Source organism: Condylostylus longicornis, unplaced genomic scaffold (genome assembly GCF_029603195.1).
Source record: "Condylostylus longicornis isolate FDR11 unplaced genomic scaffold, ASM2960319v2 ptg000163l, whole genome shotgun sequence".
Lineage (NCBI taxonomy): Eukaryota > Metazoa > Arthropoda > Insecta > Diptera > Dolichopodidae > Condylostylus > Condylostylus longicornis.
In genome coordinates this window covers 2,289,931-2,316,926 of record NW_026578131.1, presented here as the reverse complement: position 1 = coordinate 2,316,926, position 26,996 = coordinate 2,289,931, and the positions used below count along the sequence as shown (strand labels likewise).

General features: G+C 25.2%; 1 protein-coding gene across 1 annotated transcript; it reads right to left on the bottom strand.

Annotated features, from left to right (window-relative positions):
* Window positions 1-890: 890 nt before the first annotated feature.
* Window positions 891-26,610, bottom strand: LOC129616166 (putative uncharacterized protein DDB_G0277255). The gene is made up of 10 exons (XM_055531652.1): window positions 26,599-26,610; window positions 19,261-19,338; window positions 19,055-19,108; window positions 18,753-18,815; window positions 13,277-13,421; window positions 11,519-11,669; window positions 9,707-10,342; window positions 6,829-6,873; window positions 5,958-6,537; window positions 891-3,602 (listed from the first exon to the last, which is right to left on the bottom strand). The coding sequence occupies exons 1-10, from the start codon at window positions 26,608-26,610 to the stop codon at window positions 3,567-3,569; spliced, it is 1,800 nt and encodes a 599-aa protein (XP_055387627.1). The 3' UTR covers window positions 891-3,566.
* Between the last annotated feature and the right edge of the window lie 386 nt (window positions 26,611-26,996).

The window sequence follows — 26,996 nt, the reverse complement described above, 5'->3', positions numbered from 1 at the left end:
TTAAAAAAATATTTTTAATAAAGGATTTTATATATTTTTGTTTGCAAAATTTAAAACAACCAATTTTGTAATGATAGATACTCCGAGAGATTTTTTGAAAAAATAATTAAATGTATTAGATAAAATAGTTAAAAAATTTTACTATATATGAATGAGTTGATATTAAAATGTTACAAATTTCAACTTAAGTAAAATAAGGTAAAAAAACATGTACAAGTATATAACAAATTTTCTGCCCAAAAATTTTAAAAGCGATTTAAAAAAAGAGGAAAGTATATTTTGTTTCTTTTTTTTATAAAATTTAAAAAATTTTCTTTTTGATTGCTTTATTCATAAGAATTTGCACTAATTTAAATAGAATAAGTTTTTAAACATTGCAAATTTTTGTATGTTATATATTATATTGTTTTTCATATTTATATCTCACTATATATGTATGTATTTGTTATTTTAAATTAATATATTACGATAAATTAATATATTGACTGGATATGTAAAAAAAGTTTGGCTTAAAAAACTAAATTTATATCTTTTCTAATAAGTTAAACAATTATATGATATTTTATTAGGCATGAATTATTTTCAGCAAATATTTTTCCTTTAAATAAATCTTGTTTTATAATATAAATATCGAAACAAATTCATTAAGGAAGAAAATGTAAAAATATTGTGATTGAATTTTGAAAAATGTTTGTTTAAATGTTAAATAATATTATATTTTATCTTTATTCTATGTGTATATATATATTATTTTATTATATAAATACTTAAAATATTACTATAAATAATTGTTGTATTGGTTCATTTAATATTTTTTTCGTAGTTAATTATAAATGACATAATTGTAAACAAAAATAAATTTTATAAATTTTCATTTTTTTTCCGATTGTAAATTATAAATTTGAATAGCATGCATGAAATTTTAATATTTTATTAATTTTTTTTAATAACAATAACGAAATTAGAAAAACAGAAAACTAAATTTCTATAAAATAAAATTGCTTTTCATTTAAAATTTAATAATATGTTGTCTTTTGTTTTTTTGGTTCTCCAAAATTTTTTAGAAATTAGTTTTTTTTAAAGAACATATTTTTTTCTGGTTCACAAAATTTTTAGTTTTTAGTTTTTTTCTTACTTTTCTAATTTATTAATCTACATTTTAATATATTTCTGTTTCTAAAAGGGACATTTTTTATTTCCCTTATTTAGTTTATATCGTACTATTTAAACACATTGTTTTGATATTTCACATTTTTATATATATATATATATGTATTTTTTTTTTTAAATTTTTTTTAAAATATTATAAACAATATTTTTTGAGTTAATAATTTTTGTTGGTTTTTTAAATTATTATTAAATGTACATATATAATAATTATAATATCATGATTGTTTTAATTATAACAAAATTTTTTTTAACTATATTCATGCAAAAGTAATAAATAAATTAAAAACGAAATAATTATGCACAGACAAAAACAAAATTTACACAAGCAATAAAAGAATTGCAGAATACATTTTTTCTTTAAATTTGAGTTCCGGTTTCTCTTTATATATAACAAAATATTTAAGTTTTTTAAAAAATTATAGACATTACGTCATAAGATATTATAATAGCATATCTTAGAATTACCAATATTAAAAATTGAAAATAAAAAAATTTTTGAAATGAAAAATATGCTTCTACTAACATTAACCGTTATTTTGTTTTTGCCAAATTATTAATTATCCAACTATAATGAAATTGAAATTACTTATTGAAGATAAATCTTATTCAAATTATTTTTTAACAGATACATTTGCATATAAAGGAATTTACTGTTAAATGCTGCACTATATTTATATATATAAATTTAAACACCAGTGAATATTTCGTTAATTCAACAATAAGTTGTAATACTCAATAGCTTTGTCTTCCGTCCCTTTTCGAAACCATATTTAATGGTAAAAATAGATTTTTTCTTTGCTTAGTACGTGATAATTATGATTAGAGTTGTATAACAATATGTGATGGAAATTTAAAGTCAAAAATATGTTTAGGAAACTATTTAATTTAAAATTTATTTTACATTTTTTTATGTACATAAGTTTTAAGTTTGTAACACATTAAAAGTTTTTAATTAATGTATTAATTAAGTACATAATTCATGTCTTTCAGAAAAAAAGTGAAGATTTTTTGACCAAATGTGCTGTTAAAATATATAAACAAATTTGACGTAAAAAAATGGCTTCTGAAACCAATCAGTAATCAAAAGTTAAAATAGTTAGGAAATGATGTAAGTTTGTAATTTTGGAACATATTTCTGATTGAGTATATCAAATTGAAAATATCTTTAAACATTTATCGAACATAGTAATTTGCTAAATGAATTTATTTATTGCCAAAATCCTTTTGTCTCTTGCGTAAAATTAATGCAAATTATTTAGATTTGAAATAGAAAAATTTGCCTATATTGAATAATTAATCATTCAAATAATCTATTTTTATCAATTTAGATAAAACTAATTGCAAATGCTGACAGAGAAATTATTTTAGCAATGCCAGAGGATAAACAATTAATCAATGATATTGTGATATAAATATTGATATTGTAATATAAATAAGTTGTGCTAATAATATATTGGCATAACGAGTTAAATCGGTTAATAGCGTAGGTACTTTGTTACAAAAATTAAGGGGGCAAAATCAAATAATTTATAAAATATTCTACATTCTTTTATTTATTTATTTTTTCTTTTGGTTTTCAGTTTGTATAAAACTATATTAAGATATTTATATTAAATAAAATAATAATTAAGAATAGACCATTAATACCTATTATTTTCATTTGTTTTTAACTTGATTTTTGGTAATTTTGCGCGCATAATGTTCAAATAATCTTATTTTATTTCAATGTGTTTTTTTTGTTTAAATATTATTATTTTTTATATAAGTATGTATATTTTATGTAACTATGTATATATCTTGGACAAAATTAATATATTAATTTAAAAAATTTTATTTTATTTTATAAATTTATGAATTTATTTGTTTATTTATTTGGTTTGGAAATTATGCTTTAAATAAAATTTTATACAAATCTAAATTATATTTATATTAAAACAAATATAGTTATTAGTAATTGTACGTAACTTTGCGTTTCACTTTTGTTTATTTCTTTGTTTTATAAAGATGATATCAAATTAACAGTAATTCTGAATCAAAATAATATCCATAACATGCAAAATAAAATATTTATGCATTAATGTTCATGAAATTTTATCTATAAATAATTCATCTACAGCAGCTTTAAATTATCATACAAGATCAATAGTCATTAATGATGGTAAAATAATATTAAGTAATTTTATTCTTAAATGTTGATTGCAGATAATATGAGTTTGGTATTTTTATTACATATATGTTTATTATATTTGTATTTTTGCTTTCTTGCCTAATTTTAAAATTTTTTTCATAAATAAGTTCCAGAAGTGCTATGGTTTTCATAAAAATTAAAATAATCCGATGTTGGTCAAGTTGGAGCTGCCATCAAAAATGGATGATATTCAATTTCTGCTTTCTTATTAAATAACTCTTGTTTTGATTCCATAATTGCTCCTCTATCGATAGTCATAAAATACATGTTGGTACATCAGTAAATATAAGATTTGACGAAGACAAATATGAAATTAAATAAAAAAATATAATTTTTTAATAAGTTACACAAAGAATTTGCATTAGTATTCAATTTCACTTATGTTTTAATTATAAATATAAAATATGAATTTTATAAATCTAAAATACGAACATATGTATATATTATAGAAAATATGACTCCAATTTTGGGAGTCTTTCAGAAATAAGGAAACTCAATTTGATACAAAACCAATATGGAATATTATTACAAATGATTTCATAAAGCATAGCAGTGCCTTGCTTTATAGAATAGTTAAATAAATTTTAAAGAGCTCTTTTGTTCTTACTTTGAATTGTAAAATAAGAAATTATGAGTTATATGACTTTACAATTTAAACAAATAAAATAACAAAAAAGGGGTTTCTGCAAATCCATTCGGTGGTTTCGATGACATAGTTAATAGTTAGGCAGGAGACGTAGAGCGTATATATTCTCAAAATAAAAAAAAAACAAAAAGAAGAGAAAAGCCAAAAATTCATTAAATATGGAACCGCCATTGGAACTAAATAACATTAAAATAAAGAGATCTCCATCAAAGAAAAATCTTGAACTTAAAAAACATAAACCTCTCCCAGTAATAGTGGATAATATAACCAGTTACATGACATTAAAATAATAACGATCATTTGAATAACGAAACTGAATATGAATACAGGCGACTTACTAAAGGTAAGACCAAATTAGAATGGCATACTTACGAAAATAGCTTAACAATAAATTGACATGAAACATGAAACAAATGATGCAAGACATGTTGCTAAGAAACCTCCATGAGATTGACTGGACCTACTATTTAGAACAGATATACTAATGTATATCAAGCAATCCCAAAAGGATTTATGAAAAATTTCAGAAAAATTACAAAAATAAAATACGAATTGCTACTTCGAACGCTAACGCAACTTATCTTAGTAATTATTCAAGAGGATGTAGTTCTATTTTAGTTAATGGTACTATAAAGCAAAGTAAAGAATCCAAAATGGAGATGGATGGGGCTCAGCTTATTATGGCTCAGTATATCAACGCAGCTTCAATACTGACTCAGTTTATTGTTCACCAAGATGTTATATAAAGAAATATACTTTTAGGAATTTCTTATGTGCTGGAGAAAATGGTCTCACATGGTCTCAACCAGGGGCAGAGAGCTAAGGGAAGCTTCTTCGGAATTGAGATGCTATCATTTGCTATCATTCTACTGACATTCCGACTTATTGAAAATTACGAGATATGTACACGAAATTAAAATCTGTATCAAATAAATATCCTAAAGATATAACCGATTTATTAGTAAAAAAAGAAGGATGAGACGTAAATGGCAAGATTCACATCCCTTAAATTAAGATTTTAAATCGGTGCCATATAAATGTTAATAAGATTACGATAAAAAACGATAAGCTTACGGCAACGAAATCTCTTGATTTAGTCTTCCTTCACGGAATATAGACACTAAAGTACGGAAGTGTGTGCAAGTTAGATGTGTTTAAGGTTGTGTTAAAGTCCCCCATTATTGATAGGTATGACAACGATTCGAGTTCACCTATCTTTATCGGTCGATGATTTTTAACACCAGTATAGCAAAAAAGGTGTTCACTAGTAAAAGCTGTAGACTGTGTCAATAATTGTTGATCTCTAATTTTGACCAAAAGGTTTTGTGAAAATACGCATACTTAATGAGAAAAGTCAAAATTTGAAGATGGGCAAAAAAAGATGTGAACGTCAAGGTGTGAATGTCAAATATAAAAATGGATAACGTAATCTTGAAAGCAAATAAGTAAGATTAGTTATGAGATTAGGGCAATATCCAGATTAATTTACTCAATGTTAATATCTATATACGTTATATGTATATACAGGTACATGTTGTCATAAATAATATAGCAATTCAGATTTCTTTTTAAGAAAATAAAATAAAGTTCTCCTAATTGTGAAAAATTTAATAAAAAATAAATTACAAGTATACATAAATTTTAAATATAAAAATTTTTATACTGGTTATTATAAAAGTCTAAAAATTAAATGATTTGATGTTTATTATAATATATTTTTGTGAATAATTTATGTGAAAGACTTTGGAAGAAGTAAAAAAATAAAATATTAATAAAAATTGGGAAAAAAGGGCTGTTGAACGGTTAATACGTATAAATACAATAAAGTGTTTTGATATTATAATACTAGTAAATAAATGAAGTCAATATAGACAAATTTCATGTACGTTATAATGAAAAATAAACAATTATAAATACAAGAAAAAAAACATTTATATAAATTAATATACATACGTCTCTAATAATATGGTGATTTTGGTGCTGTTGATTTGAGTTAATATTATTATTATAATTATTGTTAATAATAATATTGTTGCTTTTATTTATAATATTATGGTGCAAATTGTGATTTATATTATTATAAATAATATTGTTAAAATTATTATTTAATAATAAGTGCGTTTGGTGCGATTGAACATTCAAATTATTTTGTGATGACATTTCTTGTTGAATTAAGTATCGATGTTGCTGTTCTTGAAGTTTATGTTGATGTTTCATATGTTGCTGTCGTTGAATTAGTTGTGCATTTGCAATGTTGATATGATTTTGTGGTATTTTATTGTTGTTTTTATTTTGTATATGTGCGGTTGTAGCTAAAGTACTATTTCTTAGAAGCAAAGATTTAGAGAACGTTGTGCTCTTGTTTATTACTGTTGGTTTATTATTATACTGAACTAATTCACTAATTAATTTTTGTTTGGCATATCCAATACGAATACCTCCACGATCCGATGATAATAGAAATTTGCCTTGCATATTATTCATTGCTGCACCGGCGCTTATTGGATCTTTGTAGTCAACAAGTGCAATAGGAAAGTCAATGGTATTGTTATTATTATCATTGTTATCATTATTATTATTATTATTATTATTATTATTATTATTATTATTATTATTATAATTATAAACACTCAATTCGTGTTCTGTTAGAAAACTATTTAATAACGCTTTTTTATTGTGAAGAGTAGGTGATCGTTGTTGCTGGTGTTGTTGTGAAACTGGTTGTACATTTGAAGTGCCGCTAATTTTGTTGTTGTTGTTGGTGATATTATTTAATACTGTTGTATTAAGAAAATTATTATTTGTTGATTGCTCAAAATTGTGTGAACCTCTTTTTGTGTGCATACGAAGTCGACAAAAGCCAGGCATACTGATGTGCATTTAACATATTTATATTATATTTTTTGTGTACATTTTTATACATATTATATGTACATTTTTATATTATACATATATAAATTATAACAAAATAATGTGTAATTTATAGGTGAGGGAAAAATGAAAAACATATAAATTCAAATATGTATTTATATTTATGAGTAAATAGATTTCTTTTCAAAAGTAAATTGAGAGAAAATTAAAGAAAAGGTATATCTAGGTATATGTTGTACAATGCAATCGAATCTTACAAAATTTTTAAAGAAAAAAGCTAAATAAATTAATATTTAAATAAAAATAGTTACTGCATAAATATCTAAATGAAAATGTACATACATTTTTATGCTTTAAAATTTTTGCACGTTCAATAAAAAAGTAAAAATAAAAATACTATATAATTATATTACTTTACTTTAAAGTTGGATTATAGAAAAATGTTAATGAATCCTAATTTTAATGTAGATTAAAATTTAATGGTGGCTTCGATATATTAGTTTTGAGATCAAATCCGAACTCCATATGTTGCATTATGAAAAATTCGAATTGAATATTTAGTTTTACAAGATTTTTTTCTGTAAACCGATTCTAAAAATTTCTGAATTTTAATTTTGCTTCACATATGAGATGTAATTTCACCGAATTATTAATGTAGATGAGATTATCAGTACCACCACTTAATTTCATTGTCTTAAGACATACTGCATAATTTTAGTCAACTCTAAATGAGAAACACTGAATAAGAAATTTTTGATGAAAAAAAAACTGATAACAAAAGTGGGCTAGTACGACAATACTCCTTTGTTAACATACATTAAACTCCCTTACATAGGGAACATGAAAGTGAAATTTCAATAAAAATAAATTTTGAAGAATTAAATACTTTTAATTATTAGTTTGCCAATTGTTGTAAAAATTTAAAAATGATCTCGATTGATAATTTAAATTTTTCTATAAAAGCTTAAAAGGATGTGCAGATTAGAAAAACTTGTGAATAGTGGAAAATTTTTAGAAGTTTAGAAGTAAAGTAACAAAATTAAAAATTAAAAAAAAAACGTTGTTTCATTAACGTTTTTCACACTGTTTTTTATTCTGCTCGCCGGTCAATGAAAAATTTCTATACCTTTTAGTATACAAAGTTGCAATTTAATGTACAAAAATTTGGATTAAACCAATGGCTTATAAAATAGCACTTTTCCTCGAACAAGATGCATACTTCTTTAAAGAAAATCGTCGACTTAAATTATTTTATTAATGTACCAAAATTATATTACAAAAATTAACGCTAACTTTTACGGAGTGGAAGAAGAGGGGAGAGAAGTGGAGAACAAAAACTAGAAAAAGCTCTATAACATACAGGCTCCCTGTTTTAAAAAAAAGAATAAAATCAAGAGTTTTACAAATAAAATGTGCCATATCAAAATCCGTTGACTTGATCTTAATTTCTAACTTTATTTTTATGTGATTACACTTGGAGACTCTTTGACTTATTTTTTTGAATCAAAAAAAAATCCATCTATTCTTCCGCTTTGATATTAGCTTTTTAGCACTTTTCCAAAAATTTTTTTGAAAAAAGTGCTTATTAGTTTCACTCTGTCCGTCCGTCCGTCCGTCCGTGGACACTTTTTTTGTTTACAAAACTTCTACACCTTTGAAGATAGAAAGCTGAAATTTAATACGTACATAGATCTTCACTAGAAACTTATTTCCGTAGAACAAAATTTTTACCTATCTCCCCCCCTCTAGAAGTTATACCCCCCCAAAACCCTAGAAATGGCCTTTTTTAAATATTTGTTGCAATGAAACCAAAAGCATTTTTGAAATTTTGCAAACGCAGAAAGGCAGTGGCTTGCTTCCCCTTGCGCGGTATGCTATAGTTAAACTTTAGAAAAACAAAATGGCCGTTCAAATTTACCGTTATCTAAAGTCCTTTTTTTCCAAATTTTTGATGTCGTTTTTCCTTTAGACCCCAGACTGTAGAAGCTTGAAATTTTAGGAGCTTTTAGATATTAACAAATAGTTCATTTTGTTAGAAGAAAATTTTTTTTCATCTCCGCCCCCTCTCAAATTATCACCTCTTGAAATTCGTAAAATTTGAATTTTTGACACCTTATATTTCCGAAACCGCAAGCTTTTCCAAATTTTTATAAACGCAAAAAGCTAACGGTAAATTCCATGAAATTAAAAAATATAATTATTTTCCTTAACTCACACAATTAACCCTTAAAATCGAGCATTGTGTTAACCCCTTTTTATATTAATTTTTGCTTTATTTCAAAGACTGCATATATGCGTCATCCTAAATATATGCAATCCTAGAAATAGTTTTGTATATGAATGAAAATAATTTTAATAGTGTGATAGGTATACATAGACTGTATTTAAAAGCAGAATTTTCACTTGTTGAAGGGAAAAGTGCTACCATTACCAAAAACCATTGGTTTGACCCAACTTTATTACATCTTATTTTTTAACTACAAATGTATAATTTTATTATAATTCTTAAATTATTTAATTTATTCTAACTTTACTAAGTTAACTTTGTAAGTTTTGCAGCGTTAATGAAATTAGCATTTTTTGTTATTGTTTTTAAAAAGAATATAATTTAAGTTAATTTAAAATTGATTCTGAATCATTGATAATGAAAAGAAACAAGAAATCTTGCTAAATGAAAATGTTGGCTAGCACTATAAAATTAATTTACAATAACTCTACATATGTACATAACTATTTTATTTTGTTTCAAAAATATGAGCTTCATTTTTAGAATAATTTTTTCTTTTAATTTTATTTGATTTATTTGCAGTTTAGATACAAAATTGTCTTACCTTGAAAATATTTCCTTTAGTTCATGTTCAGAAACAAATTGTCCTAGATTAGCAACATATAGTGTAGAACAAGATGCATTTGCAGCAGCAGCAGCCAATGTGGCCGTATTACGTGGAAAACTTATTATATTACCATTCAAATTTCCTGCATTACCACCATTTAACAAATTAATGTTATTATGATTATTGTGATTGTTATTGCTATTCGTATTATTGAAATTATTATGATTAAGTTTATGCATAATATTATTATTGTTAGTATGATTATTATTTATAATGTTTGGTGTTGATGTTGCTGTTGTAGTCATTATTGATGTATTATTATTTATGATATTATGACAATTATTAGTATTATTTGTAGCAGCAATAGCAGCAATAGTGGCGTTAGAGTTTACTATTGGACTAGCCAAAGCGGGACTTTGTAGAAAATGTTGTTGGCCAGTTTGTTGTTGTACCATTGCTGCCGATGCTTGTTGTGTAACTGTTACCGGTGAGGTTACGGATACATGCATTGAGGCTGGTGTTGCTGCAGCTGCTATTGCCGCTGCTGGGTGTATTGCTGAATGTGGATGGTGGTGCTGCGGCGGCATAGTAGTCAGTGTCTGCAACAACAACAGTTGGATCATAACAGTAAATCTAAATAAAAAGAACGAAAAGAACAAACAAAATAAAACAAACAAATCATATTCAAACAAAGGTAAAAATTGTAAACGTAAAATAAAATGAGTTAATATTAAGTAAGAGTAAAGTACCCGGAGATCAAAACAAATATTAAACAAAGAAAGAGAAAATTAAAGAAAAAGAAAAGAAAAAAACACAATTTATTATTATACATGCAATTTAATAATAAATATTTTAAAAATTTTAATAATAGTTTAACTAAATATTCGGTTTGAGTTTTATAATTTTAAGTTTTTGAAATTCGATTTAAAAACATAAGCAAAAAACTGAAATCAAAATTAATAAATACATAATATGCGTCATATACATATTGGTGATACTTCGCATATGAATACTTGTTATTTTTTGCAGTTTTTAGCTTACAATTTTTATATTTGGTTTCTATGATGTTTTGGGGGTGTTTTCAGCTTTTTTCCCCAAAAACAACAATTTAATTTGAATAAGAGATAAGGGTCTTAAAATATGATGTTAAGTATGTTGGAAACGATTTGAATTCTAAAAACGAATTGTTAAAAAATAAAGGCACATACAATCCAACTTCCACAGCACGAATAACCATATTGCAAACATAAAATTTTGTTTCTAGTTAGAGAGAATTTAAAGTTCAGGATTAGGAAAAATTACAAGGTTGTTTACAATAAAACGATAGACAACCTTTGAATTTTGTTTTGCTAAATTCGTGATAAGGAGAATTTCGATTCAACCCTTATATAATCCTGCCGTTACGGAGTTAAAAATACCTGAAAATTCTGTTCATAATGCAAAATATAAAGAGTTAGCAATTGCAACTTGTTTATGATGAAAATGCAACATGGAAAGGGAGGTTTCGCCTAACGAGAGTTTGTGCTGTAGGAATTTGACAGTATTTTGTAGATGATCCAAATTATAAAAAAAATTCGTTTTGTTTTATAAGAAAATTATCTTTTCCTGTTTATTTTGAAGTAATTTTTGCCAGTCGGAGCTTATTTTTGATTACCAGTAAAATTTTTGATAAAACTTGTAGATAAAACTGAATAAATTTGTGGTTTTAATAATCGTGTAATATTAATATCGTAATCATAATATGTCAAACTTACTTGTGGGTGCATTGGCTGCTGCTCTAAAACTTTCTCGGAATTTAGTCAGAGGTAAGACCGCACCGGCACTTGAGGATGCAGAGCCGGATGCACTAGTGTTGCATGCTGTAATGCTGCTGCCCCTGGTAGCTCAGCTGCTGCAGCTGAATAAGCTAAAGGATGATGCCATAATTCAGGTCCACTGGGAAAGAATGGTGTGCCCAAATCTGTTAGAATAGTGATAAAAAAAGAACATAATTTTATTTGAACTTAGTTAACAAAGTTTGTTGCATTAACTTGATTTCGATTCAATTTAAAAAAGCGAAATGGTTTTCTCGTTTTTTATTTTATTTTTTTTAGATTAGTTAATAATATAGATTTATTATAGAAGAGCGCTTGAACTTTCAGAACGAATGCGTTGGCTAATATCACGTTAATAGTTATATCGATAGTCAAAAACTATTTTCTTGTGTATCGTTATTTTTTGATTAATTACTTAAAATTAATAAAAAATACTTTTTTAAGCTTAATTTATTGTTAAAATATTTTTAACACGTTTTCATATAGGTTTAAAGGAATTTGAGGATATTGCTTTAGGAAAAGTGACGTTTTTTCTAATTGCTTTCTTAACTAAATACTTTGCATATATTTTAGTTTTTACAGTTTAAACTGCATGCTAAATAAATATATATATATATATATATATAAATATATATATATATATATATAGATTTGTATGCTGCATTTCGTATTTTCATTGCTTTTAATATTGTGAAAATTTCCTACAGAAAAAAACAGTGTTGCCATACATATGCAAATGTTTTTAGCGTGTAAGTTTTTCTGCCTTATGAAAATTTCATTTGAGAGAAAGAAAATAAATTTGCTTGTACATTTTTGAATTAATTTGCTTTATTTTTTTGCTAAGTGTAAAGTTTATTATTATATAAAAATATGTTGTATTATATAATATATATATGTATACAATTTTGATTGTGCAAAAATGTTTTTGTATAAAGATATAGGAATAAATCGCTGATTTGGTGTATACAAAATACGTTACATAAATTTTTTAAAATTATATATAATATCAAGTGGCGGTTTTCTTTTCATTTAATATTGTATGTATATTATAAAATAAACAAAAAAATTTCTTCTTTTTGCTAACTAAATTACAATAATTTGATAAATTTTCAACAAAATTTGTGTTCAACATATTATTTTTATTGCTTTGACTGGTGAATGTAAATGTACTTATTGTAAAAAAAATATTAAGGATTCATTGTGTTCTAAATAAAATTGTTCTAAATACATATGATACAGGAAATAGTAATGTGCTAAACAATTTTAATTTTTTTGATTTATTGAAAATTACTTACGACTTTGATTAGGTATATTTTTGAGTAGATTTTTTTTAATAAGAAGCAAAATAATTGTAGTACAAGTTATAAAGGTAAGAGGAGTGCAATTATTTTTTTCCATGGAAAAGTTTTTAGCGCTATTTTTTGTTTTCTCTAGAAATTTTATAGATCTAAAAAATATTATGTAAATTTCAAAAATTTTGTTTTAATCAAAAGGAAATTTTCTTTTATGCTCCAATAGTTTGTAATATGCTGCAGAAAATAAACACTAAAAAACAAAATTTTTGAAGTTTTCTTTAAATCATAATAATTACTTGCTGCCTCATATATTACTGATTAAAGTATGTACGCAATTGTTTATCGATGGCCGTAATGTTTTTTTTAATATTTTAATGTATGAAATTTTTGCGAGTCTTTGTTACGTTTTTTACTTTTGCAGATCTTGAATATTCTTTTTTTTTTATGAATTTACTTACGTTGAGTGAGTGGGTGCATCAATGCAGGATGTGCGGCTGTTGTCGCTGTATTGGGCTGTGGTTTAGGTTTGCTCACTTTAGTGTTACTCTTGGCGAATTCCAAGCGAATTGTTTGGGGCATATCAGGATCGAAGCGTACACCCTGCTGCAAATTGGTTTTTGATATTTTGTTGTATGATTTGGATTTTTTTATAAATAAAGTATTTTTATATCTATATTATATTTTTAATGCAATTACATTTTACAATACTTAAAAAAAAATGTTTTGTATATTGTTTTTTTTTGTTGGTAAAAAGTATATAATAAATTAATTATTTTTAGTCATTTAACTGAGTTTGTATCGGATCAAACTGCCTTGGAAACTATTTTATTGATGGATGGAAGGTTACATATTGAGAATTAAAACACATTATTAGTTTTTAATTGCGATTGCTTGACAAGAAAATTTTGTATTAAAGAAAGCAAGACAATGCCAATGCTTGACTTAGTCTTTCTAGGCAAAATTTAAACCTACGAGTTAAAAAATCGATATATAGCGAGGTAAAAACTTAAACTCTTATTATACAATTGTATACCTACTTTTTTTACACAAATATATTAAATTGTCTTGATTGACATACTACATATATATGTATATATGTATTAATTATTATTTATGTTACTAATTCAAACTTTCCAAAACCTTAAAAGTATGAACAACCTTCAAGCTTAAATCAAACCAGTTCATTAGATCCCATACATATTAGCGGAGTAAATATAATAAATTGTGAGCACTTTGTTAAAATATTTTAGAAGAAAATCTTTGAATAAAAAATTTACTACTACGAACGATTTTTTAATTTGTGTATGACTTACAATTCAACTACAATAATTCAAGCCGATTATCACAGAAAGAACAATTTTTCATAATAATTCTTCTGCTATTAATATGTATTTGCAGAAGAATTATTATGAAATTAAAAATTAAATGCCAAATCATTTTCACTACACTCGATTTTAAAAAAACGAGAAATTAAAACAAACATTGAATATAAGTATATTATTTGATATGTTATTATTAAAAATAATCAGAAAATAACTTTTCGGTTTTTATTAATTAACTTAGTTAAAATATATAAAATATTTTTTTTATATATACCACTAAAAGGCAACAATTTTCAATTCATTTGTTTAAGTCGCAAAATTTATGTTTCATATTACATAATTGTTAATTTTCAATCTAAATTTTGAAAACGTAATTTTTATCCTACACATGTTTTGTTCATTATTGCACATGTTCTACAGATGATGTTGTAAAATATATCATTTTATACATATACGAGTATATGTATATAGTTAAAACTATTTCTAGCCAATTTAAACTATTATAACAGTTTTCTAATAAGTACACCGAAAGTGCACGTTCCCGAATTATTTATGCTACCATTATAATATAGTTATAAAAAAAACTTAAAAACTAGATGTTCTAAAGGTGTCTAGCTATTTATAATAGGTATGTTTATAAAATAATAACTAAATGACTAAAAAACCTAGGAAATACATACATTCATTCTTTGAAATGTTCTTCTATATATACCGTATAATAAAAACATATCAAAGGATTTATATATTTTCTAAAGGTAGGCCAATTAGTGCAACAGAAAATATGAAGGGTTACAATGCAATTTAAGGGTTAACATTTTTTCGTAAATTTTGGGGTAAGTTTTTTCTTTGATACTTTTGATCTAAGCTTGAAATTTCATTTATGTATAGGTATATTGATTTATTTAATTATAAACTATATTTTTGACAATTTTATCTATAAACGAAAAAAAATGAATTGAAAGTAATCATTTGCATATGAATTACTTTTTAATTTACTATTAATATATTACTGTGCAATAATTTGCACTAACGCTTGGTTGTTGACGCTATGCCAAACGGTGACTACAATTAAATTTTAAGTGCAAAGGGGCTTATCCCGAAAACACAATGCATAACAATTTTTTTTTTATAAAAGAAAAAATATAGGCTTTGAGTAGCTATAAATTTTATTTAAACTATTAATTTGTTGATTTTTATTTCACAAACAGGAAAGGAAAACAAGAAATTATAGATTTTTTTTATTTAATATCATGTAATTTTATAAATTATGAATACAACAGGAAGAGTTAAATACAGTATAGTAATAGTAGTGTGTTAGTAGGTTTTAATGTGAAATTAAAAATTGTGTTTAACCATCATATATGTATATATACAGGGTGTTTTTCAGAAGGTGGCAAATAATTTCAGGAATGATTCTTTGATAAATTTCTGTTCAAGGTGGTGCAAATATACTCGTCTTCGAGCTACAGTCTGTGGAAAAAATGATAACAGATTTTTTTTAATATAAACAAATTTTTAATTTGAATTACGGTTCAATTTTAGAATGCTCACAACTTTAGAACCGTACGACATAGAATAACCATCGGGTGCTGGTTTCACAGAAGATTAATTACTCTGTATTTTCCTACAATCAATTTGATTTGAGCCATAGTTTTCGAATTTTTTTTTGAAACTCGAAATTTCTGGAAAATTTGCTTATATTTTTTTGGTTATTCTTTTTTTTATTCTTAAAGTTAACCCATATAACATTTTCCTCTATCTCTCATAGTTTTGCCAGTAAAGCGTGTTAAATGTGTTTGAAAACATGCGAAAAAATGCAAATTTTCTACTCAAACACTTTTTTTCTGGAAATTGATCAAAGAATCATCCCGGAAATTATTTGCCACCTTATTTGAAACGCCTTGTGTATAAATTATTTTAAAAAGTGTTTTCAATCACTCTGTATGTATATATTATGTATAGGTATAAATAATATATCTAGCAACCTACAAAAAGAGTTAAGAACTAATTTGTAATAATTGTAAATAAATGTAATAAAATTTTTTGGAATTTCTCTTTTGTTTAAAAATTAAGTAGTGTGATGTTAGATCAGATAATTCAAATTAATTTTCATGATAATTATATGTATATATGTATATATATACAAACAATTATAAAAAAAAATTTGTATGTGTATATTTATAAATATTCATATATTCACTTAATTGAAGGCAAAACAAAACTAATTTGTATAAGAAAATAATAGAAAAGAAAAAGTAATACATTGTAAAATTTGTGAGTGTGTGTGTTAATTTTATTTATTTTTATTATAACTTATGTATATAAAAAACAATATATATATATTTATATATATATATATATATATATATATATATATATATATATGTATATATTATTTTATGTGAATAAAACAAAAAAATGTGCAAATGCAATTAAAAACGTGTAGCATATTTGAATTTTCAGATTTTTATGTTATATAAAATTGAAAAAATTAGCACAAACAAAATGATATTTGAATGAAGTTCTTCCTCATTATGCAAAAATATTTCTTATAATTGCCAATATGCGTTTTTAATATTATAGATTTTTTCAAAACTGCTAATATATTATGTAGTTTATTAAAAATTAACGACCCTTATAAAATCAAAATTAAGTACTTAATTATGCAGTGGGAGTTGGCGCGATCTATTTCTGACATGCAGTTGTACTTGTCCATTGACATGCTTTGCAATAGAAATGCATTTGTTCTAGTGGTGAATCTTAGAGAATAGCGGTAAGCAAATACAAAGTAATTTGACAGTTACCGTTTTTGTATGAGGTTTGGCTTATATTTTTTTATGTCTCATTTCAAGTGTATTTGTCGTATTATTTCTAAATTTTGTTTTACAGATTATTAAAATTTATTTATAATTGTAATACTCTCAAATTGTAACAGTAATTTCTTCTTTACTAGCTGACATATTTTTAATAATTTCGTTTGAATAAATGAAAGTTTTGTTTTTGTTAAAGTTTATGTTAAAGATCAATTTATATACAAAATTTCAGCTTTTTATATTAAAAGGCTTTGAAGTTTTATAAACGGATATACAGACGGACAGACTAATGTAGATTTTTCAAAACGGCAAAACGAATTTTTGTAAATTTTTTTGGAAAAGTGTTTAAAAGGATTATGCACGTACATTTGTATATTACAGAATTTAATCAATTTTAATTGAACTTATTTAAAATTTGCTTAAAGAAAATTAAATGTAGATTTATAAAAAAAAAAATTATAATTATATAGTTAAAATAAATATTGAGTTAAATTCAATCAACAAAATTCATTTTAACACGTGGCTCTGTACTGGAACTACAAGTTTCCACAAATACATATTTATTTAGTGCCTTTGCAATAGTCAAATAACCTAAAAAGCCAAATTTAAATATATTTTCCCATCGTATAGGGATTTTGACAATATAATTACTTGACACACTTGATCATGATTTTGTTTTAAAACAAAAAATTAAAATTTTTTCGGATTTTTTCTTATAATTTTATTAAGATAATAAAAATATTTTTATGCATAAACAAGATGAGCACAGTAACAGAGATGAGCATATGAATCGATTTTCAAAATATTTTTTTTAAATTTTCATTTATGAATAAGATAAAGTTTTAAGAATAGAGTGTTGCTAAATACAGTTAAGACTTTATGATTTCACTTCGCAATTGAAAGTGCAATTTATATAACAAATTTAAATATGCATGCACGCTAAATATTTTTTATATTTTAAGTAAAGTTTTTTGAGCATTGAATAATTTAATTTTTTTATGATAAATTTGTAATTATAATAATTTCATTGTAAATTTTCGATGATTTATTTTATACAAATTGGCAATGTTTGTTACTAAAGGGCTAATTTAAAATGTGACGTATGTATATATTCAAGTAATTATGCAAATTTTGAAAACAAAATCAATTCAGTTTTTTCAAGTAGTTCCGTGCATTTAAAAGTCCAAAAGTTACTGATTTTTTTTTGCACATATATGTGAAAATTTGTTTATTAAATTTAAAGTTTGCATCATCAAATAAACGTTGATAAAATACATGTTAATTGCAATTTGCACATTTTATTTGTTTCAATTTTTAGTTTTATTAAATAAAACAACAAAAAATAGAATTGAAATGTGTGAATGTTTACTTTTTCGTGAGAAAAATTATACGATTTTGTTGTTTATTTTGTTTCCTTTTTGAAGGATCTTATTTTTTTTGTGTAAAAACCTGTCAGTTTGGTTAGACATACAAATATGAACAAAAAATAAAAATATATGAGGATATATATATGCAAAAATTAATTGCATGCTTATAGAAGGAAATTTCTTAGATTTTATTGTAAATAGAAAAAAGGAAGTTTTCTTTCTATAAAACATGCATTTAACATAATTGCGGGAATATTTAGGATTTTCTTTTTTTCAACTAAACTAAGGTTATTTATCAGGAAAGGAATACAATTTTTTTTTCTTAATAACAATTTTTGGATGATAAATATTAAAATAAATCAACGTTTAATCAATATTTTATAAGAAACTGATAAAAAATACTAAAAACTATAAGAAATCAACAGATCTTACTTGCAAATCTTGTTTAGCTGCTTCAGCTCCAGCTCTTGTATGGAATGTGACAAATCCAACAGGCTACAATGAAAAATCAAACATCAATTACCTTTACATTTAATTTGATTTTATAAAATATTCAAAATATAAAAAATTTGTCTGATCTGCAATAACGTTTGATACTGGTCAAATGCCTGTTTTTAAAAAAATTTTACATAGGAAACGGAATTTGACCCGGTTAAGGTATTTGCTCAGTAATTTGTAATATTTTAGGTAATCTGCTTTTTTACTTTTCTAAAATTCGTAATCAAAAGACTTACCGATGCTGTTTTTCCATTTTTACTGGTAACTTTTAGTAAGGAACCTTCATAACCCTAAAAAATATTAACATAAATGAGATACTTTTAGGTTTTATTTTAAATACTCAAAAATTAAGTTTTAAACTAAACGTCTAGTTGTGAAATCGAACGTTGTTCTTTACAATACAAAGTTGTTTTGCAAATGAATTGTTTAAAAAATAATTTACCTCATAAGCTCTAAATAAAAGATATAACTCTCTAGGTTTTGCGTCCATCGGTAAACCGCTAACAAAAAGGGTTCGAACCTGTTAGAAAGAAAAAAAGTAAAAAATCAAGGTTATTAACTTATTTTATAATTCAAAAAAAATGAAAATTTTACAAATAATACTCATTTGTTAACAAAACTTATCTTTGCTTTCTTTTCGTTGGTGACATTTATTGTTCCAATCAGCATAAAATATTTTTTAACATTACATTAGAAATGTAGCAGACAATATCAGTCAAAGTTTCTTAGTTACTCAAAATTATTGAGCAATACTGCTCAAATAAATTAAGCACTAGAGTTGCATTTCCAAATAAAATTTTGGAAAACCTCATTTTAGAGTTCACTTTCCTAAAACTCTATTATAAGATCGGATGATAGAGAAGGTTGTGCAACGTCCATTTTAAATTGAATGAAATTTCTTTTTCCTTACTTGGGGAATACCAACAAGTGTCTAATGTTGTATATTTATATTATACTTGTTGTATTTAAAAAAATTATTTTTCTAATTCTTTGACACCTTATTTTGTTTTCAAATTTAATTTATAAAAGGCGTTTGTTGTTGTAGCATAATATTTTTTCTTTTAAGGTTCACTCAAAAGTCAAAAATAACAGAGAAAACAAGAAATATAAACGCAAATAACATAATAAACATATAAAGACAAATCGTATGAGACACAGTACGCCCAGAAAAGAGGATGTTGATATTGGATGACGTCTGGAATAACTTGAGGTCTGGCGTTGCCTCCATAGGCAACTCCAACAAAATAAAAATCCAGAAAGAAGAACACTATACCATTCAAATGAAAAATATGTTAAGAAGCTAACAAAAAGAGAAAATTCCACAACAAATATAGCCAGAGAAGCACAGGCGACACTTAACATGAAGAACATGAGGCGCTTATATAAATACATTAATGACCTTACAAGAAGTAAACATCAAAAGACACCATCCAATAAAAGATAAAAAAGGTAACTTGATCATAAACACACAAGATCAACTTGTGAAGATGGAGGGAACTTTCCAATGAAACAATTGAATTGTGCTACCCTAAAAGAGGACTAAAAGAACAGCAATATCGACCACTTTAACACTAGGCCTCCATCCCAAAAAGAGATAAAGGGATGCAATCATGAGATTGAAAAATAAAAACCCTGATCTGGCGGCTACAATTATTGGGCCCACTGTAGCGAAGATTTGGAAAGAAGTCAAAATAAATAACAAATGTAAAGAAGAAATACTTATAAAACTGTCGAAGAAAGCCAATCTTCAAGAATGCATGAATAGAAGGGATATCACTCTTTTCTATACGATACATAAGAGGCTGTTGCTAAATATACATTATATTACAAGAGTGTTCTCAGAAAAATTGTAAGCGTCATTAAGGCATGAACGAGAATACCAGTTCTGAGAATGGAGCTGAATGAGGTGATGAAATTAATATGATTGACCAACAGGTTGGAGAATCTTGGGTAAGCAGACAATATCTGGCTCTTAACTCGAATACATAAGCGAATATGCAGACTAAAATAAACCTACTAGAAAGAGAAACTTCGGGAGTCGGCCTCAAAATAAACACGAACAAAACTCAATAAGCAGGTTTTATATATTGTGTTCAATCCACAATGTGTTAACAAATAACATTTGTTAACACATTGTGGTTTATTTCGAAATTTTACATATACACATGTTTCTTATGTACTTTCTTCTATTAACAAAACTAAAAAAATCTGATGTGGCCAGCACATAACCAACCGCAATGTGTATTGTCTAGTTAAGTGAAAATGTTACAGAATATTATAAAAATGTCTGTTAAATACTTCTTTCCAATTTTTAGGACATGAGTAAGCTTATAGTTAACATACCATACCAAAAGTTTTTTGAAAAAAAGTGCTATTAGTTTCACTCTGTCCGTCCGTCCGTCCGTCCGTGGACACTTTTCTTGTTTACAAAACTTCTACACCCTTGAAGATAGAAAGCTGAAATTTAATACGTACATAGATCTTTACCAGAAACTTATTTCCGTAGAAAAAAATTTTTACCTCACCCACCTCTAAATTTTTACCTAAATTTTTATCTCCCCACCTCTAGAAGTTATACCCCCCCAAAACCATAAAAATGCCATTTTTTAACTATTTAGTGCAGTGAAACCATAAGCATTTTTGAAATTTTGCAAAAGCAGAAAGGCAGTGGCTTGCTTCCCCTAGCGCGGTATACTACTGTTAAACTTTAGAAAAACAAAATGGCCGTTCAAATTTACTGTTATCTAAAGTCCGTTTTTTACAAATTTTTCATATTGTTTTTCTTCTAGACCCCAGCCTGTAGAAGGTTGAAATTTTAGGGGCTTTTAGACACTAATAAATGCTTCATTTCGTTAGAAGAAAATTTTTTTCCATGTCCACCCCCTCTCAAGTTGTCGCCTCTTGAAAATTTGAATTTTTGACACCTATATTTCCAAAACCGCAAGATTTTTAAAATTTTTATTAGCGCAAGAAGCTAACGGTAAATTCCATGACATTAAAAAATATAATTATTTTTCTTAACTCACACAATTAAACCTTAAAATCGAGCATTATGTTAACCCCTCTTTATATTAATTTTTGCTTTATTTCAAAGACTGCATAAATCGTTCATCCTAAATATATGCAATCCTAGAAATAGGTTTGTATATGAATGAAAATAATATTTTAATAGTGTGATAGGTATACATAGACTGTATTCAAAAGAAGAATTTTCACTTGTTAAAGGGAAAAGTGCTACAATACAAACCATTGGTTTGACTTTAACTTTATTATATGTCTTGGGATATTTTATACACATATGGTAGTAATCATACAATCCCATATAATCTAAAAGACTTTTACTGTAAATAACGGCCACATCATCAAACTGCTTTGTTCAACATTTCAGCTTTGTGGCTTCAATAGTTTCTGGGCTATGAACAAACAGCTTATGAAGTTATACTGCAGCTAGCACAAGCAGTTTAAGGAATTTCAACGAATTTTATCAAACATAACGCCCTACCAATATATTTATTTGTAAATTTTCAAAACTATGGGCTGAATAATTTTTGAGATATGACCAAATAACTTTTGGAGTTGTGTGACAGCTGTCACAAATGCTCATGAGATCTCAAAAACTTTCAGTGAATATAATAGCCTTTTCACCATATTTCTTTTTGAAAAATTTCAGTACTGCAGGTTGAAACGTTTTTAATATATAGCCAAATAACTCTCAAGAAGGAGCCAAGCAATTATCGCTGGAACGAACGGACAGAAAGTCCTTTCCTTTTTTTTTTGTAGGTCGTATTATTTAAAAAATGTTTCACGCTACGTATATTTTTTTTGTTATGCTTTCTGATTGAATTTTATTTATACTCGTACATGTTATTTTTGTGAGGTAGCTACATTGACACTAAAATATCTTCTGGTCCATGATAAGTTAAATACACGATATGTTGTTCTACACTTTTATTAAGAAATTTTCTTTATTTACTTCTTAAAGTAAAATTTTTGATATACGAGTACTCGTAATATGTATACTGGCCATCACTATTATATTTTTTATATATTTTTGTATAAATTCAAAATAAAAATTATAAAATTAAAACAAAATCACATTTTTTTTACTTTTAATCAAAATATAAGGTTTATTCTAAAATATAATAAAAATAAAGGATAAAAAAATTAATATGAAAGAGAAGTTATAAAATTTTCTTTTACAAAAATAGTATATTGCAAATTTTATTTGGAAAAGGGAAATCTATTGTATACGAGTACATGGTAAAAACCTAAAAATAAAAAAGTTATTTCTTCTATGCACCAGTTTCAACGAAGTTTCCGTTGCTTTTGTATTTGTTTTCACTACCTTTTCCTTTAGTTATTTAGTTTTCTAAATTTTCTTATCCGACTTTTTTCGAAACGTATTTTGAAACATACGTGTGTATGTATGCGATTGTATGAATATATTATAATATAAATTAAATACAGAAATTAAATATACTCGTATGTGTGTGTAAATGTACGTATAAAGAAAATACTTTCTTAAATGAGTTTTTCTTTTTAAAATGAGTTAAGCGAAAATGGCCTAAGACATTCACTAAATTATTTACTTGATTCTTGATACATGCTTGCATGTGTATGTACCTTAAGGATTTTGAAAATTATCTTTGTTTTGGTTTGAATAAGTATTTTTCAGGCTTTCTTTTTACAATTTGAACATGCATATAACACTTGTACATATATAATTTGATAACGTTGGCTTTTATAAGGTTTGTTCTAGTAAAAACATATATAAATATTATATGTATATGTAGATGAAAACATTTTAATGAAAGTTTCTTCCTTACTACTTTAAAATGTACAAATATATATATGTATATGTGCATAGATTTAGGAGAAATAAATTGAATTTTCGATTTACCCAAAAATAAGAAGGGCAACAAAATGTATTTTTAGAAATTAATTTTATTAGTAGCTTTGTATGTACTATATATATATACTCGTATATATATATACATATTCAGGTTAGGTTTTATGTATAGGAAATGCGCCAAACTTAAATATTAAAATTATTGTAAATTTTCAATTTTTATTTTGTGCAAATATAGGGTAAAAAAATCCTTTTTATTGCAAATTTTATTGCAATAAAAATAAAAAACTGATGGGATGAATAAATTTGAAGTAAAAAATGTCAGTCGGTACATGACTATTTTGTACACGTATTTTAAAAATGTACTCAAATGTATTTCTATAAATTCAACAAGGGTTTCCAATTTGCTTTTTTTAATACTTTAAACTTTAATTTATAAATATTTTCGAAAACTTCTATATCGGTTTTTTCTTTTGTTTTTATGAGTTCCACATGATCATTTAGAAAATTCAAATTTTAGTTTAATCTAGATAAAAATGACTTATTGCAATATAGTTTTATTATACTGATCCTATTGCTTGAGGGCATGGTATTATAGGTCAAAATATTAACTTTTGCAATATAAAAATTATAAGGAAATATTTCGAATTTTGAAATATTTAATATCGCAACTAGTCGTAACACGTAAGGTGATGAGATATTATAGAACCCATCACGTCAAGTGATGTGACTAACAGAATATCGGTAAAATATTTAATATTAATAGTTTAAATTTATTTCAAAATTAATGTTTGTTAAATAAAGTTTGAAATAATATTAAAATTGGTATAATTTTTTTTTTGGGTTACTTCAACTTATTTAATCGTAAAAATTAAATGTCATCTTACACTTTTTAAATAAATGTTAAATTATATGAAGATTTAAATCATCATATATGAAGATTTTAAATTGCCCTATATGCATATTATTTACATTCTACTTATACATACATATATTATGATTGCTTTGAAAATAAAAATATACGTAAAATGATTCCGCAATTTTTGGCTTTTTATTTAATTAACATTTAAAATCTGAGACTTATTTTAATTATTACATTGTCTTGAGCTTCCGGCTGATTCTCAACAGTATGAGGAATTTGTTTTGCTGAATTAAAAATTATTCGCTAGAAAAGTTAATGATCATTGAATGCCATTATTGTCTCCTATATACAATTGTTATTATTTCGCACATAATATGCAACTGTTATATAAGAACATAATATATTATTATGTAACGCTGACTTTATTTTTTATACATTGCACTTATAACCACCCCATTCTCATAAAGAATCCTTTTAAAATAACTGCCAAATATTTTCATTTCCTTTAAAGATAAATCAATTCTAATAAAAATGCAAAAATATTTTTGATTTTCTTCAAAGGAAAATAAAATCTATATGGTGTGAGTACTTATATACATATATTATAGTCTTGTCTAATTAAATAATCAGGTCACGCGCAAATTTAAATCCAATTTGATTAATAAATTTACAACAATTCAAAAGAAAAACAAAAACAAAATGAAATATTATTTATTATTCTTGTTTTATATAACAAATGCTGAAATGTTGCATTTATTGCACTTAATTGTTGTTCAAATTTTCGTACAAATATTTAAAAAAAAAAAAATATAAATGAAAAAAATAATTAAACATTCTTTAAAAGAAAACAACAATTTCTTTATATTTTAATGTAAATTAATTCATTTTTGTTTTAGATTTAAATTAAATGTTGTAGTTGAAAATGAAATATTAATAGTTATTTTCCATTTATTATTCAAATAATAGAAAGAAAGAAAATTAAAAAATTTTGTTAGAGCCAAAAAGGTGTTCTAAAGGATTGCAGATGACATTTTAATTTATCATATTTATTTTTTTGTTATGTTTTCATTTTTTAATATACCTACATATACGCAATATGCACGTAAAATATTTGTACGTGAATGTAGAACACATTCTTATACGATTGTACAAATAAATTTTTTGTTTTGTTCAATTGGTTCAATAACAGTGAATAATTGATGTAATATTTATTTTTAAAATCATTCCTTAATGAACAAACTGTTTTTTACCTCATGACATAAATTTTTCAATGATGTTTTTTGTAAATGTTGTGAGCGTATGTACTTTTACGTTTCTTGTAAATACATGTACATGTTGTCTACAAGTTTATAAATGTATTGCGCATGACGCATATGAAACATTTCACATTAATTGCTATATAAATAGGTAAAAGTTATGCCAAAATAAATACATTTTTATTTCTTAAATTATTATTTTCTCATAAAGAGATAGGAGCGACTAATTGCATACCTATACAAACACCTATTGAAATTTTATTCAGTTAAAATTACATTTTTCTGAGGAAGTGATTAGCAAGCGGACAGAAAATGTAGTAAGTGGAACCACTGATTTTAAGGATACAAAAATTTATGTTGGTTTTTGCATGAATTCTTATTTTTTTGTTTTTAGAAGGGATCTACATAGATAGCATTATTGCCAGGGATGTTGCTTTCTTTTATTTATAGGTAACATTTTTAAATTTTCATTTAAGTTCATTTAAACGAATGATACGCACAGTTAGTTTCTGTTACTAAACATTACTGTTCTCGGCAGAACCGATTTTGATGAAATTTTATACGTGAGTTTATTTTGGCTATGACACGTATTGATCAATATCAGACCACGGGACCTGAACTTTTTTGCGGGTCGATTTTACATTTTCGCATATGTAAGGAAAGATTATCATCCAATTTTATGATATGTAATATTTAAATTCGGGATGCCAAAACGATGAACCTATAAATTTTTTTGAAATATCATAGCTCGGAAACCATTTTTTACATTTTTACAAGATCAAAGGTCCATTTTTTACATTGTTACCATATTACATTATTTACCATATCTACAGAACGGATTTTCTTGAAGTTTGATATTTGAGTTCTAGTTTTTGCCGAAACTACCTGGTAAAGTTTTCAGGGAATTCGAGTAGCACAAAGCGAAATTCTACTAAGAGCCAAATTTACATTTAATTTTAAGTTATTAGTAAGTAAGTAAGCATTTAATATCTTTACTAATAATTTAAGAGTAATATCTTTACTAATATTAATGGACAATGGTATAAGAAACGGAGTTACGTTAAGAATGTCGTTGAAGGTTTACCTAACACGATGTAAGTCAAAATTTAAAAAATTATTTTTATAGTTTTTCCAAATAAAGGAGGTAGATTGTGTATTTTAGATTACTGAAGAGAGATCTGGCCAAGGCAAATCCTTCCCTTCGACAATTG